General features: G+C 45.4%; 1 protein-coding gene across 8 annotated transcripts in view; it reads right to left on the reverse strand.

Annotated features, from left to right (window-relative positions):
• kiaa1841 (KIAA1841 ortholog) overlaps positions 1–13364 on the reverse strand; it is a 224543-nt gene that overhangs the window by 145004 nt on the left and 66175 nt on the right. For all 8 annotated transcript variants that reach the window (XM_038808965.1, XM_038808982.1, XM_038808974.1 and 5 more), the window contains one exon: positions 12264–12387. In XM_038808965.1, the coding sequence (XP_038664893.1) occupies positions 12264–12387 (124 nt within the window). The remainder of the gene's footprint in view (positions 1–12263; positions 12388–13364) is intronic.

Here is a 13364-nt window from a genome sequence, read left to right on the forward strand (position 1 = left end):
GCCACTGCTGTTTGCTCTCACAATTGAGGCACTGGCAATTTCCCTCAGAATGACGAAGGGCTGGAGAGGAATCCAAATGAGACACAGAGAGCACAAGGTCCCACTCTACGCGGATAACCTGTTCCTCTACATCTCAAACCCCTGGGCCAACCTGGAATGGATGATGAAGCTCCTAAAGGATTTCGGAGGCTACAAACACAACAAGCCACGGGACAAAGGAAAGGTGGTGGGGGAGCGAAAGCAAGCAAAGTAGGCGAGAGAGAGAGACAAGGGACAAAGCTGCAGGGAACAGCCCGATGGTAAGCTGAAAACCAAAGTAAACAGTAAAGATGCTCCTGTAAAATAAGCGCTCGAGCCACAGTGGGGAGTACAACAGCGGCAAAAGAACAACCACGACTGCAACAGGAGGGAAACAAGGGCCTGCAAATATGTGACGATTTCTGATTGTCTTTGTTTTCTTTGTTCTGGTTTCATATCTTCAATTTGCTCCCTTTTTTTGGTTTTGTTGTTATTTTTTTGTTTTCTGCTTTGCTTTGCATGGGTATGCAACGTGCAATTTAACCCATGAGCTGAAGTGTGAAACATAAAATAGTGAAAAGCAATAAAAACTATTTTCTAAAAAAGGATGACATAATGACATGCATAAGAAGGGTCTGGCCTCTTAAGATCATGAACTAGCATCAGTATGGATGGAAATTAGGAATAGCAAGAGTCAGAAAACACTGGTAGGAGCAAGTTAATACAACCCCCAGCAGTAATTATACTGTTGGGCAGAGCATTAAACAAAAAATTCTCGGAACTTGTAACAACTTGTGAATCTTTGGAATTCCCTACTACAGATGATCCATCATTTAAGATTGGAATAGGCAGATTTTTGGTCTCTCAGGAATTGAGTTTAATGGGGAAGCAAGTGGAAAAATAGAGCTGAAGCCCAAGATCCGCCTGATCTTATTGTACGACAAAGCAGGCTCAATGGTTTGTGTGGTCTACTCCTGCTCACATTTCTTTTTATTCAGGTGCATGGAAACACCACCAGGAAGTTGCCTTCCAAGCCACACAACATCTTGACTCTGGACTATATAATTATCACTGTTGCTGGGTCATAATCTTGAAATTCCCTTCTTTTTCCCCCCTAAAATTTAGAGTACCCAATTCCTTTTTTCCAATTAAGGGGCAATTTAGCATGGTCAATCCACCTACCCTGCACATCTTTGGGTTGTGGGGGTGAAACCCATGCAGACACGGGGAGAATGTGCAAACTCCACTCAGACAGTGACCCAGAGCCAGGATCGAACCTGGTACCTCGGCGTCGTGAGGCAGTAGTGCTGGAAACTCCCTTCTTAACATAGGACATATGAATATAGGAATTAGGAGCAGAAGTAGGCAATTCAGTTCTTTGAGCCATCTCCGCTGTAATGAACTCCAATTGGCTTTATTCGTTGGCCAATTGGAGTATGAGCTCCCTTAATGATAGCTCATTGAGGGGGCCCATATAATCACCTGTGTAGGCTTTGTGAGCCAGTCTTAAGTTGACTGGACTGCTAGCAGCACTGTTTGTAGCTGCTCCTGTAATATCGTTATTGTAAATAAATATTGGTGTGGTGACGGAACTCCTGCCTCCCGTGGATTACTACAGTGGCGACGAGGTAAACTACGAATTTTGCGGAGACCAGCTGCCGCACTCGGAGGGTAAGCCTTGCCATTTTTAAAATGCCGTTTTTTGGGAGGTTAGAGGCATTCGACCCGGCTATGGAGGACTGGTCCCAGTATGTGGAGAGAATGTGTTACTTCTTCCGGGCAAATGATATATTGACGGACGAAAGGAGACGGCTTAGCCTGCTGTCGGTGTGCGGACCCTCCGCTTTCGCCATTATACATAGTCTGACTTATCCCGATGCGCCGGACACGAAAACTTTCCAAGAAGTAACGGAATTGGTGAAAGAGCACTACGACCCAAAACCACCCCTCATTTTGCGTAGGTACAGATTCTACACAGCGAAGCAGGAAGACAGGGAGTCAGTCACGAATTTCTTGACCCGCCTGAGAAGGCTGCCGTAAAAATGTAAGTTCGGCCCGACGCTAAATGAAATGCTTCGGGACCGGTTAGTGTGTGGTATAAACGACCTCACAATACAGAAACGCCTGTTGGCGGAAACGGAGCTAGACTGCAGGCAGGCGTTGCAGCTCGCACTGTCCCTAGAAAAGGCAGCAAGTGGGGGGCAGGAACTACAGGGTACGCCAATGGAGGTAGATACCTGTGCGAGGGACTACCACAACGGGTCCTGCTACCAGATAGCTGCTCTCAGGAAAAACCTGAGGAATAGAGGGAAAAAGGAAAACCCCAGAACTGCTCCCAAGTCTGCCAGGACTAACTGGAGACAGAGGGAAGTACCGGCTGAGGCTCCCCCAACAGAGAAGGACCGTTTCTGGCACCAGACAGAGTGGGGTAACAACAACAGAAACCCTAGAAGGAGGTGGCAAAAGAGGAATAGCAGGTGGGGACGCAGGGAAGTACACAACCTAGACGCCCCATCCTCCTCCGAAGGGGAACAATTATATAATATTACAACGAAGAAAGCAGAACCCATTAGGATTACCCCACGGGTGAACGGGCGGCCGACAATAATAGAAATAGACACGGGTGCGGCCGTATCAGTAATGGGAGTGGCAGCATTTAGAAAAATCAAAGATGAACTCCAGCCACTAACCCTAACAAAAACATCAACGAAACTTAAAACCTACACGGGGGAACCCCTCGAAGTTCTAGGCACAACTCATGTACCTGTGGAATATGAGAAACAATTGCTCAGATTACCGTTGACGATAGTAGAGGGCTCCGGACCGAGCTTAATTGGACGGAACTGGCTGAAAGACTTAAAATTAGATTGGATGAAAATTTTCCAGAGTGGAAGCGGATAGTTGAGTAGAGTACTCCAAAAATACCCGGATGTCTTCCAAGAAGGTTTGGGGGAAATCATAGGCGCCAAAGCAACTTTGCACGTGGACCCAGAAGCCCTTCCAAAATTTTGTAAGGCCAGGCCAGTACCTTTTGCATTAAGGAAGAAAGTAGATGACGAAATAGAAAGGTTACGTCGCGACGGCATTATCAGACCAGTACAGTTCTCGGAATGGGCAGCGCCAGTGGTACCAATTTTGAAGCCAGACGGCTCGATACGTCTGTGGAGATTTCAAACAGACAGTAAACAAATACGCACTGCTGGACAAATACCCAATCCCGAAAATAGACGACCTATATGCCAAATTGGCAGGTGGGCTTTTGTTCACGAAACTAGACATGAGCCACGCCTACCTGCAGTTAAAACTGGACAAGGGCTCCCAGAAGTTCGCTACGATCAACACCCTGAAGGGCCTTTTCGTTATACTAGGCTACCTTTTGGAGTGTCATCAGCCTGCGCTATATTCCAGCGTACGATGGAAAATATTCAGCAGGGACTACCGCAGGTGGCGATTTATTTGGACGATGTCTTAATCACGGGTAGGACAAAAAGGGAACACTTAAGGAACCTGGAGGAAGTGCTCAGGCGTTTCGCAAAGGCAGGCGTACGGCTAAAAAGAGAAAAATGTGTTTTTCTGGCCCCACAAGTGACGTACCTGGGATATAAAGTAGACGAGTCAGGCTTACATCCATTAGAAGACAGAGTAAGGGCAATAAAAGAAGCCCCAGCTCCCACCACGGTCCAGGAGTTACGATCATTTCTAGGGTTGGTAACCTATTATGGAAAATTTATTGAAAATAGGGCGTCCATCCTAGAACCCCTCCACCAGCTACTAAAAAAGGGGCAAGAATGGAAATGGTCCACCCGCCAAAACCGAGCATTTAGGGACATTAAGGAACAGCTGTCATCCGAAAATGTCCTAGAGCATTATGACCCAAGGAAGGAGTTGGTAGTCACTTGTGATGCATCCCCATACAGGGTAGGAGCCGTCTTAGCCCATAGAGGAAGGAATGGGGAAGAACGGCCAATAGTCTATGCTTCGAGGACCTTGGCGATGGCTGAGAGGAAGTACGCCCATATCGAGAAGGAAGGACTGGCGGTGATATTCGCAGTAAAAAAATTTAACCAGTATCTGTACGGGCGGAAATTCACCATAGTGACGGACCATAAGCCGTTATTAGGGTTGTTAAAAGAAGACAAGTCAATACCCCCGATTGCATCAGCTAGAATCCAACGCTGGGCGTTGCTACTGGCGGCATACAAATACGTTCTGGAGCACAGACCGGGAACGCGAGTGGCACATGCAGATGCTTTGAGCAGACTTCCCTTCCCGGACACTCCGCCGCAAATACCAAAAGTAGAGGAGACAGTAATGACTCTAAATTTTTTGGACACCCTACCAGTAGACGCACAACATATTCGGTTGTGGACGCAAAAAGACCCAGTTTTAGCCAAGATGAAGCATTTACTACTAACAGGGGAACTGGAAAGACCAGTGGAGCCCCAGATGCACCCATACTGGAGCAGAAGGGACCAAATAACCGTAGAAGACGGTATCCTATTATGGGGAGCCCGGGTAATCGTCCCAGCTCAGGGCCGTCAGGCAATCTTAACTGAGTTACATCACGGACACCCAGGGGTGTCTAAAATGAAGATGCTAGCTCGAAGCTACGTTTGGTGGCCAGGTTTGGACAGACATAGCAGCCTTGGTACGACGGTGCCAGAAGTGCCAACAGGGGCAAAGAGTGCCACCAGCGGTGCCATTGCACCCGTGGGAATGGCCAGGCAGACCGTGGACCCGCCTGCATATTGACCATGCCGGTCCTTTCATGGGCTCAATGTTTTTGCTGATAGTGGACGCCCACTCCAAATGGTTGGACGTCCACCGGGTAAACACGGCAAGCACAGCATCGACAATTGAAAAGCTCAGGGTCTCGTTTGCAACACATGGACTTCCGGAGGTATTGGTGTCGGACAACGGAACTGCATTCACAAGTGGGGAATTTGGAAAATTCCTGAAGGAAAACGGAGTCCGTCACATCAAAACGGCCCCTTACCATCCAGCGACCAACGGCCTGGCAGAGAGAGCGGGCCAGACACTTAAAGCGGGACTCAAGAAGCAGCCGACAGCATCAATAGATACAAAGCTCTCCCGCTGGCTGTTTAATTACAGGACCACACCGCATTCCACAACGGGCATACCGCCAGCTGAACTCTTAATGGGAATGCGGCTGCGAACGAGGCTGAGTCTCCTTTTCCCAAATTTAACGGGGAAAGTGGAGAAACATCAGGAGGCCCAACGCAGGGGCATGATAATAGTCGGCAGCAGAGACATTTCCAGGTGGGGGCACCGGTTTGGGTCAAGAATTATGGGAACGGACCAACGTGGGTCAAAGGCACGGTAGAGTCCCAAACAGGGCCCATATCCTATGAGGTTTCAATAGGAGGTAAGGTGCTGAAGAAACACCTAGACCAAATAAGGGCAGCGGAACCACACCTGGAGGCAGGCGAAGCAGGACCGCCTCAAGCTGGGATAGCCCAGACGGAAAGGATACCCACACCCCAGCCCCGAGCAATTTCTCCAGACCCCGTCATCCAATCATCAGAGTCGGAGATGGACACACTCGATGAGGCCGCCGCGACACCTCTCCCCGAGGAGGAGGAAGAACAACTTCCAAGGAGGTCATCTATGAAAAGACGGGCATTTACAAGGTACACCCCGCCCACTTTGGAGAACGACCCGGCGGACGACACAGAGGTGACAGACCCAGACATGAGGAGCAGGGAGAAGCTCAGAGGAATGCCAGCTGGCAGGAATTCCTCGGACCTTTGGGGGAGGGGGGGCTTTATTGGTTGGTCAATTGGAGTACGAGCTCCCTCAATGATAGCTCATTGAGGGGGCCCATATAATCACCTGTGTAGGCTTTGTGAGCCAGTCTTAAGTTGACTGGACTGCTAGCAGCACTGTTTGTAGCTGCTCCTGTAATATCGTTATTGTAAATAAATATTGGTGTGGTGACGGAACTCCTGCATCCCATGGATTACTACATCCGCCTTTCAATCAGATCATGGCTGATCTCTTCCTGTCTCAAAGTCACCTCCCTACCTGTTCCCCATATCCCTTTAACCCGTTTATCATAAGAAATATATCGATCTCCCTCTTGAAACCATTTAATGATTCAGACTCCACCGCACTTTGGGGCAGCGAGTTCCACAAATTCACCACCCTCGAGTAGGCCCTCCTCATCTCAGTTTTAAATCTACCGCCTCTCAGCCTATATTTGTCACCTCTTGTTCTGGATTGCCACACAAGGAGGAACATTTGGTCGACCTTTACTTTTTCAATCCCTTTTAGTATTTTATATACCACGATCAAATCCCCTCTCAACCTTCGAAACTCCATTGAGATAATCTCTCATACGTGAACACCCTCATCCCTGAAATCAATCTGGTGAACGTCCTTTGAACTGCTTCCAATGCCACATCTTTCCTCAAATAAGGAGATCAAAACTGTACACAATACTCTAGATGTGGTCTCACCAACACCCAATACAATTCCAACAATACTTCTCCACTTTTATACTCCAGTCCTTTTGCAAGAAATGCCTTTCTTATTATAGTTTGTACCTGCATACAGACTTTCTGCAATTCATGAACAAAGCCACCCAGATCCCTCTGCCTAGAAACATTTTGAATCGGTTTTCCATTTAGATAATAATTTGTCTGATTTTTTTTGCAGTAAAAATGGATAACCTCTCACTCATCTACATTAAACTCCATCTGTCAAATCTTGGCCCAATCTCCTAGCCTATCTATATCCATCTGCAAATTCTGCAAATGAATCTCCTCTTCACTGTCTGCTTTCCCACCTATTTTCGTATCATTCACAAATTTTGCTATGTTACACTCTGTCTCTGTTTGCCGATCAATATATAGATTGTAAACAGTTGAGGTCAGAGGACTGAACCCGATGACACCCCACGAGTTACAGTTCATCAGCCAGAGAAGGGCCCATTTAACCCCCACCCTCTGCTTTCCGTTGGTCAGTCAATCCCCTTTCCAATCTAGTATTCTATCCCCAGCCCTCTGCAATTTCACCTTTAGGATCAATCTTTTATGCACCACCTTGCCAAACGCCTTCTGGAAGTCCAGATATACAACAACCACATGTTCCCCATTATCCACCTTACTGGTTACATCCTCAAAGAACTCAAGCAAGTTTGTCAAGCATGACTTACCTGTCATAAAACCATGCTGACAATGGTGGATTGAGCTTTGTCTTTCCAAATGTTCAGTCATCTCCTCCATCATGATTGATTCCAGCAATTTCCTCACCACAGAGGTCAAGCTAACCAGTCTATAGTTTCCAACTTTTTGCCTCCCTCCCTTTTTGAGTAGAGGAATTATATTAGCGTGTTTCCAATCCACTGGGACCCTTCCAGAATCCAGGGAATTTTGAAATATCATAACCAATGCATCCACCATCTCTGCTGCCACCTCCTTTAATACCCTAGGGTGCAGGGCATCAGATTCCGGAGACTTATCTGCCTTTAGTCCCATTAGTTTATTCAATACCTTCTCTCTAGTGATGGTTATTGTACTACGTTCCTCTGCATCAACTGCAGTTCTTCAAAAATTATTATCCTCTACCGTGAAGACAGAGTCAAAATATTGGTTCAGTGTCTCGGCCAGCTCGGTGTTCCCCATTATTACCTCACCAGTATCGTCCTCTAAAGCTTCAATATTTATATTTTCTGCGATTTTTATTTCATAGTTCATCTTGGCTTTTTTTGATTCTATTTTTAGTAGCTTTTTGCTGACCCTTAAAGTTCTCCTAATCCTCCAGTTTATCACTAGCCTTTGCTGTATGGCATGCCCTAGTTTTTGCCCTTATGTCCTCTTTGACTTCCTTGTTTAGCCATGACTTCCTTGTTTAGCCATGGAATGTTTTTCTCCCTTTTACAATTCCTCTTCCTCTCGTGAACATACTTTAGTTGAGAGGTGTTTAATATTTTGCTGATCATCCACCATTGTTCCTCAACTGTCCTACCCTCAATTATTTGTGCACAGTCTACTTGGGCCAACTCTTTACCTATCCAACGCTAAAACTCTAGAATGGCACTCTGTCCTCTCTCGCTCAAGCTGAATTTTAAATCCTGGTTTGGCGTTGCCCTCTTCTTCCAAGAGGATCCTGAACAACAAGACTATTTATTAACCCTCATCGTTACATAATACTAAATCTAAAATAGCCTGCTCCCTGGTTGGCTCCATAACATATTGTTCTAAAAAAACAATCCCTCATACATTCAATGAAATCTCCCTTGAGGCTACTCTTGCCAATTTTATTAATCCGGACGGCGGGATAGCACAGTGGTTAGCACTGCTGCTTCACAGCGTCAGGGACCCAGGTTCGATTCCCAGCTTGGGTCACTGTCTGTGCGGAGTCTGCATGTTCTCTCCATGCCTTTGTGGGTTTCCTCAGGGCACTCCGCTTTCCTCCACAAAGACGTGCTTGATAGGTGAATTGGACGTTCTGAATTCTCCCTCAGTGTACCCGAACAGGCACCAGAATGTGGCGACTAGGAGATTTTCACAGTAACTTCATTGCAGTGTTCATGTAAGCCGACTTGTGACACTAATATCATAGAATCATAGAATTTACAGTGCAGGAGGCCATTCGGCCCATCGAGTCTGCACCGGCCCTTACAAAAAGCACTCAAGCCCACGTATCTACCCTATCCTCATAACCCAGTAACTCCCACTTACCCTTTTTGGACACCAAGGACAAATTAGCATGGCAATTCCACCTAACCCGCACATCTTTGGACTGTGGGAGGAAACCGGAGCACCCAGAGGAAACCCACGCAGACACGGGGAGAACGTGCAGACTCCACACTGTAGCCATCTAAGATGGACACTGGGCTACAAAATGGAGAACTGCTAAGGCTGCAGGGAAAAACAGTCTTAGCAAGGACAAGCAGTTTGCAGAAGACTAATTAGCATTCTGCACGTACAGAAACCAGTTTTTGGCCAGGTGCAGAGTTTCAGCCAAAGGTGTAAATGGCAACAGATCTACATAGTAATGAGGTGATCCAGATCCAGACCCCGCACAATAGAAACATTTAAGTATCAATGGATACTTTTGAGTAGACGCCCAGACAGAATGGCACCACAGTAACCAACACAAAGAACCATAGGGACCGCCCCACCCATCGAGGAACGACCCTCAGATTGGGGGGTTTAGAAGATATCGATTGGGAAAGGCCTAATCGATACATGGCAGGTAAAAGGCCCGCCCCAAGGGGGCACGGACTTCTAAGACCTATAAAAGTAGACCCCGCACATGGTTCAGTCTGCTTTGGCTCCGGCTCCGACTGCTGCTTTGCTCCGGCTCCGCTTTGCTGCTACATCGCATCCTGACTCCAGTTCCATCACCAGCCGTTGAGCCATCAAACTGTAAGTGCCAATACAACGATCGCTACGTGATCCAGACCTTGCTAGATCCTGACAACTTTAAGTACCTGAGAGTTGCAGACCAAGAACGGGACGAAGGCCTTGCTCCCTGACCTTTCCTGTTCCTGTCTAGATAAGTATTTTAGTTGTTTAGTATTAGAAGTAAGTTAGTCTCTTTAGCGTATGCATGTGTATTTATTATATTTGTCATAATAAATATCAATCGTTTGGACTTACTAATCGGTGTACAGATTTATTACTTTGAACCTGACCTTGATATACTTGTGAGGTGTCTAAATACGGCGACTCCTGAGCATAATTACATACACAGAGCCATAGTAGTGTTAAGCACACGGCCTTTAAACGGAGGCGTGTTAATACACTCCAGTAAAACGAGCAACAACACAGACAGTGGCCCAGCGGGGAAATCGAACCTGGGACCCTGGACCTGTGAAGCAACTGTGCTGCACCTAAATAAAGACTATTATTATTATTGATCCAGTCAATATGCATGTTAGAATCACCCATGATTACCACTGTGCCCTTCTCACAAGGCCTCATTATTTCTTGGTTTATACCAAAACCACTTTTGAAGTATTGCTCAGAGGCCTGTAAATTACTCCTACTAAGGAGTTTTCACCTTGTTTTTTTATTTCCACCCATGTCGATTCAGCATCTTGGCCCTTAGTGCCAATGTTATTTCTTACTACAGCCTTGATGTCATCTTTAACCAATAAAGTAACTCCACCTCTTGTTCCATCCTTTCGGAATACTGACTATCCTTGGACATTCAGCTCCCAGTCCCGGCCCTCCTGCAACCATGTTTCAGCGATCCCCATCAAATAATACCCATTTGTCTCTATTTGTGCCATCAGCTCATTGACCTTATTCATAATACTGTGTGCATTTAGGTACAAGGTTTTTAAAATATGCCCTACTGATTTGTCTTTCCCTTGCAGGATTTTCTTGTGCACTACGCTTTTCACACATTCTGACCTCCTTCATTAATCTCCGAATACACTCGGCCTCATCCCCAACTTTCACTCCCCCGATCACCTTACATTTTAAATTTTTACGTTTTCTTACCTCTTCATAGTCGTTAGACTGGTCCTGCCTGTTCATTCCATTAACTTCTACCTTCTCCTCACATGCTGAATTGCTGCTCTGGCTCCATTAACCATTATACTTCTTGTAACTTTACCCTTCCCTTGTGACCACCCTATTTATCCTTTCCACTAGAGCACTGGTCCCAGATTGGTTCAGGTGGAGAGACCATCCCAACGGTACAGATCCTTCCTGTTCCAATACTGGTGATCAATGCCCCATGTAATAAAACCCCTCTTTACCACACCACTTCTTTAGCCATGTGTTAACTGCCCTAATTTTTTCATTCCTATGCCAAATTGCACGTGACTCAGGTAGCAATCCAGAGATTATAACCCTGGAGGGCCTGTTCTTTAATTTTTTTTCCTGGTTCCTGATAATCCCCAAACAGGTCCTCTTTCCAAGTCTTGCCTATGTTGTTCGTCCCAACGTGGACCACAACAACTGGCTCCTCCCCCCTCCCACTCCAATATCCTTTCAAGCCAGTTAGAAATGCCCCTCACCCTGGCACCGGGCAGGCAACATACCATGCGGGACTCTCAGGATGCATTGTGGGTGTACCTGCAGCACATGGACTGCAGTGGTTCATGATGTTGACTCACCACCACCTTCTCAAGGACAATGAGAGGTGGACAGCAAATACTGCCCTAACAACAACATCCATATTCCATGAAAGAATAAACTAAAACAAAATTAACACAATAAAACATACAAAAGCATTTTAAAGAGACATTATAAAACAAAATATGACCCTAAGTCACATAAGGAAATATTAAAACAGCCGACCAAAATCTTGGTCAAAGAGGTAGCTTTCAGGAATGCCTTAAAGGGGGAGAGAATTGCAGAGCTCATGGCCTGGGTAAACTGAAGATACAACCACCAATGGTGGAGCGATCAAAATTGAAGATGCTCATGAGGGTGGAATTAGAGAAGTGCAGCCATTAGAGGGATAGAGGGCTGAGGGAAAATACAGAGACCAGGGGCATGATTCAGCAACCGCGTTGCGCCCGACGCAGATTGGGGCACGCCACGTGAATAATGGGCGAGGCCAAAATAGAGGTTTACGCCGGGCGCGACCCATTTTGCAATTCACCTGGCTCACTCCCGAAGGAGAGTTCCAGATCTTGCCCAAAAATGGCGAGATATCATTAACTCTAATTTGCACTAATTTCAATCTCAAATGAGATTGGAGTCAAATGTAGCGACTCCCGGGAATTACCTGACTCCACAGCAGGCAGTCACACAGGCGTGGTTTAGTACTCCTTTTCAAAAAGGTGTGTGCATGCGCACCAGAGTGCAAGTATATGTCGGTGAGAGTGCTTGTGCAAGTGTGATAATGTGCTTGTGTGTGTGTGCGCAAGTGAGTGTGCTTGCATGATTGTGTGCGCATGTGTGAGAGTGTGTGCACTAGTGTGAAAGCGGATGTGCGATTGCAAGAGCGTGCATGAGTGTGTGAGCACATGGTCGCAAGAGTGTGTGGGCGCACTAGTGCGAGAGTGTGCACGCGCAAATGCAAGATGTGTGTGGAAACTGACATGTTTTTACATGATATCACTAAGGGGAAGCATGGTGGTGAGAAATAGGAAGGGAGACAAGGATAGATACTTGGGTGACACCATTCCATCTTATAACTTGTTGTATAATCAAGTTAAAAACAAATCTCATCTGGCAGGTTATTTATAAAAATCAGTTTTGTGAAACTTTTTAAAATCTGCATTCATCAACATTCAAGCGAAAGTGAAAACTTACTTTTTTACATCTTGTGCAGGGTAACCAATTTATAGTTCCCCATAAACGCCAGTACACATCTTGCCAAGACTTCAAGACTTCATAAAGACTATTAATATACTCGTGCACATCCCAGCTTTTATCTCTAAAGGAGTTGAAAAAAACAGTATACTGTTCAGAACAAAATGCTTCAAGCGAGTGTGTGTGTGTGTACATATATATGCGTGTCTTTGTGGAAGAGTGTGTGAGAGACTGTGCCTGCATGTGTGCCTGTGTGTATGTGAGAGGAAGAGACAGAGGGAGAGAGAGAGAGTGTGAGAGAGAGAAAAAGAGGGGGAGAGGGCATTTGAAGAGATTTAGAGAAAGAGATTTGTGAAGTATTAAGTCAAGGCGGCTGAAACAATTGTGAATGTGATGATCGGAGTACTAGTGATAGCTGCACAGTTCAAAATGCTCACATTGAATAGGGCTACAGGCATAATAAAATAACATTTTAAATTATTTACATTAAGCTAGTTGGTTCAAAACTTGATTTACATTTATGTTAGGAAAGAACATGAAATTTTGAAATTAACTACAAGATTGTACTAGAATATACTGTATTTCTATTGTAATTTGCATTAGGTGCGTCATTTTACAATGTGGTTAATCAAAAAATTAATGTATATTTCAAACATCCAAAGTCTCTGACTATTTCACATATCTCCACGTCTTGTACCAGTATCTGGTGAAGGCTCAAATAAAATAATGGACACCAATGACTGCCTATAAACTGGGATTATGATATAGCCAACATTAAAATATTTCAGCAGTTTTAGATTGGGGGAATGGAAATGGATCAGATATATCATTTAATACCGGAGTAAATTTTCATGAGACCATCACCATTCAGAGATTTTAACACATATGCAAGCTTGCTATTGTAAAGAGCCAAGAGTACTGCACTGACAAAGCAAAGCAAGGTTTTAAAAATCTGTAGAACAAATAGGATAATCATGCACATTGTTTCACTAACTTATTCTGTCCTGCAAAAAGATGTGGATTGCTCTTCAGCTGTTATTGGCCACCAGGGGGAAGTGCTAATTTTTACCAATACTTGTTAGAAGCAAACCTTGTTAGAAT

The sequence above is a fragment of the Scyliorhinus canicula genome, chromosome 1 (genome assembly GCF_902713615.1).
Source record: "Scyliorhinus canicula chromosome 1, sScyCan1.1, whole genome shotgun sequence".
In the NCBI taxonomy this organism is placed as follows: Eukaryota; Metazoa; Chordata; class Chondrichthyes; order Carcharhiniformes; family Scyliorhinidae; genus Scyliorhinus; species Scyliorhinus canicula.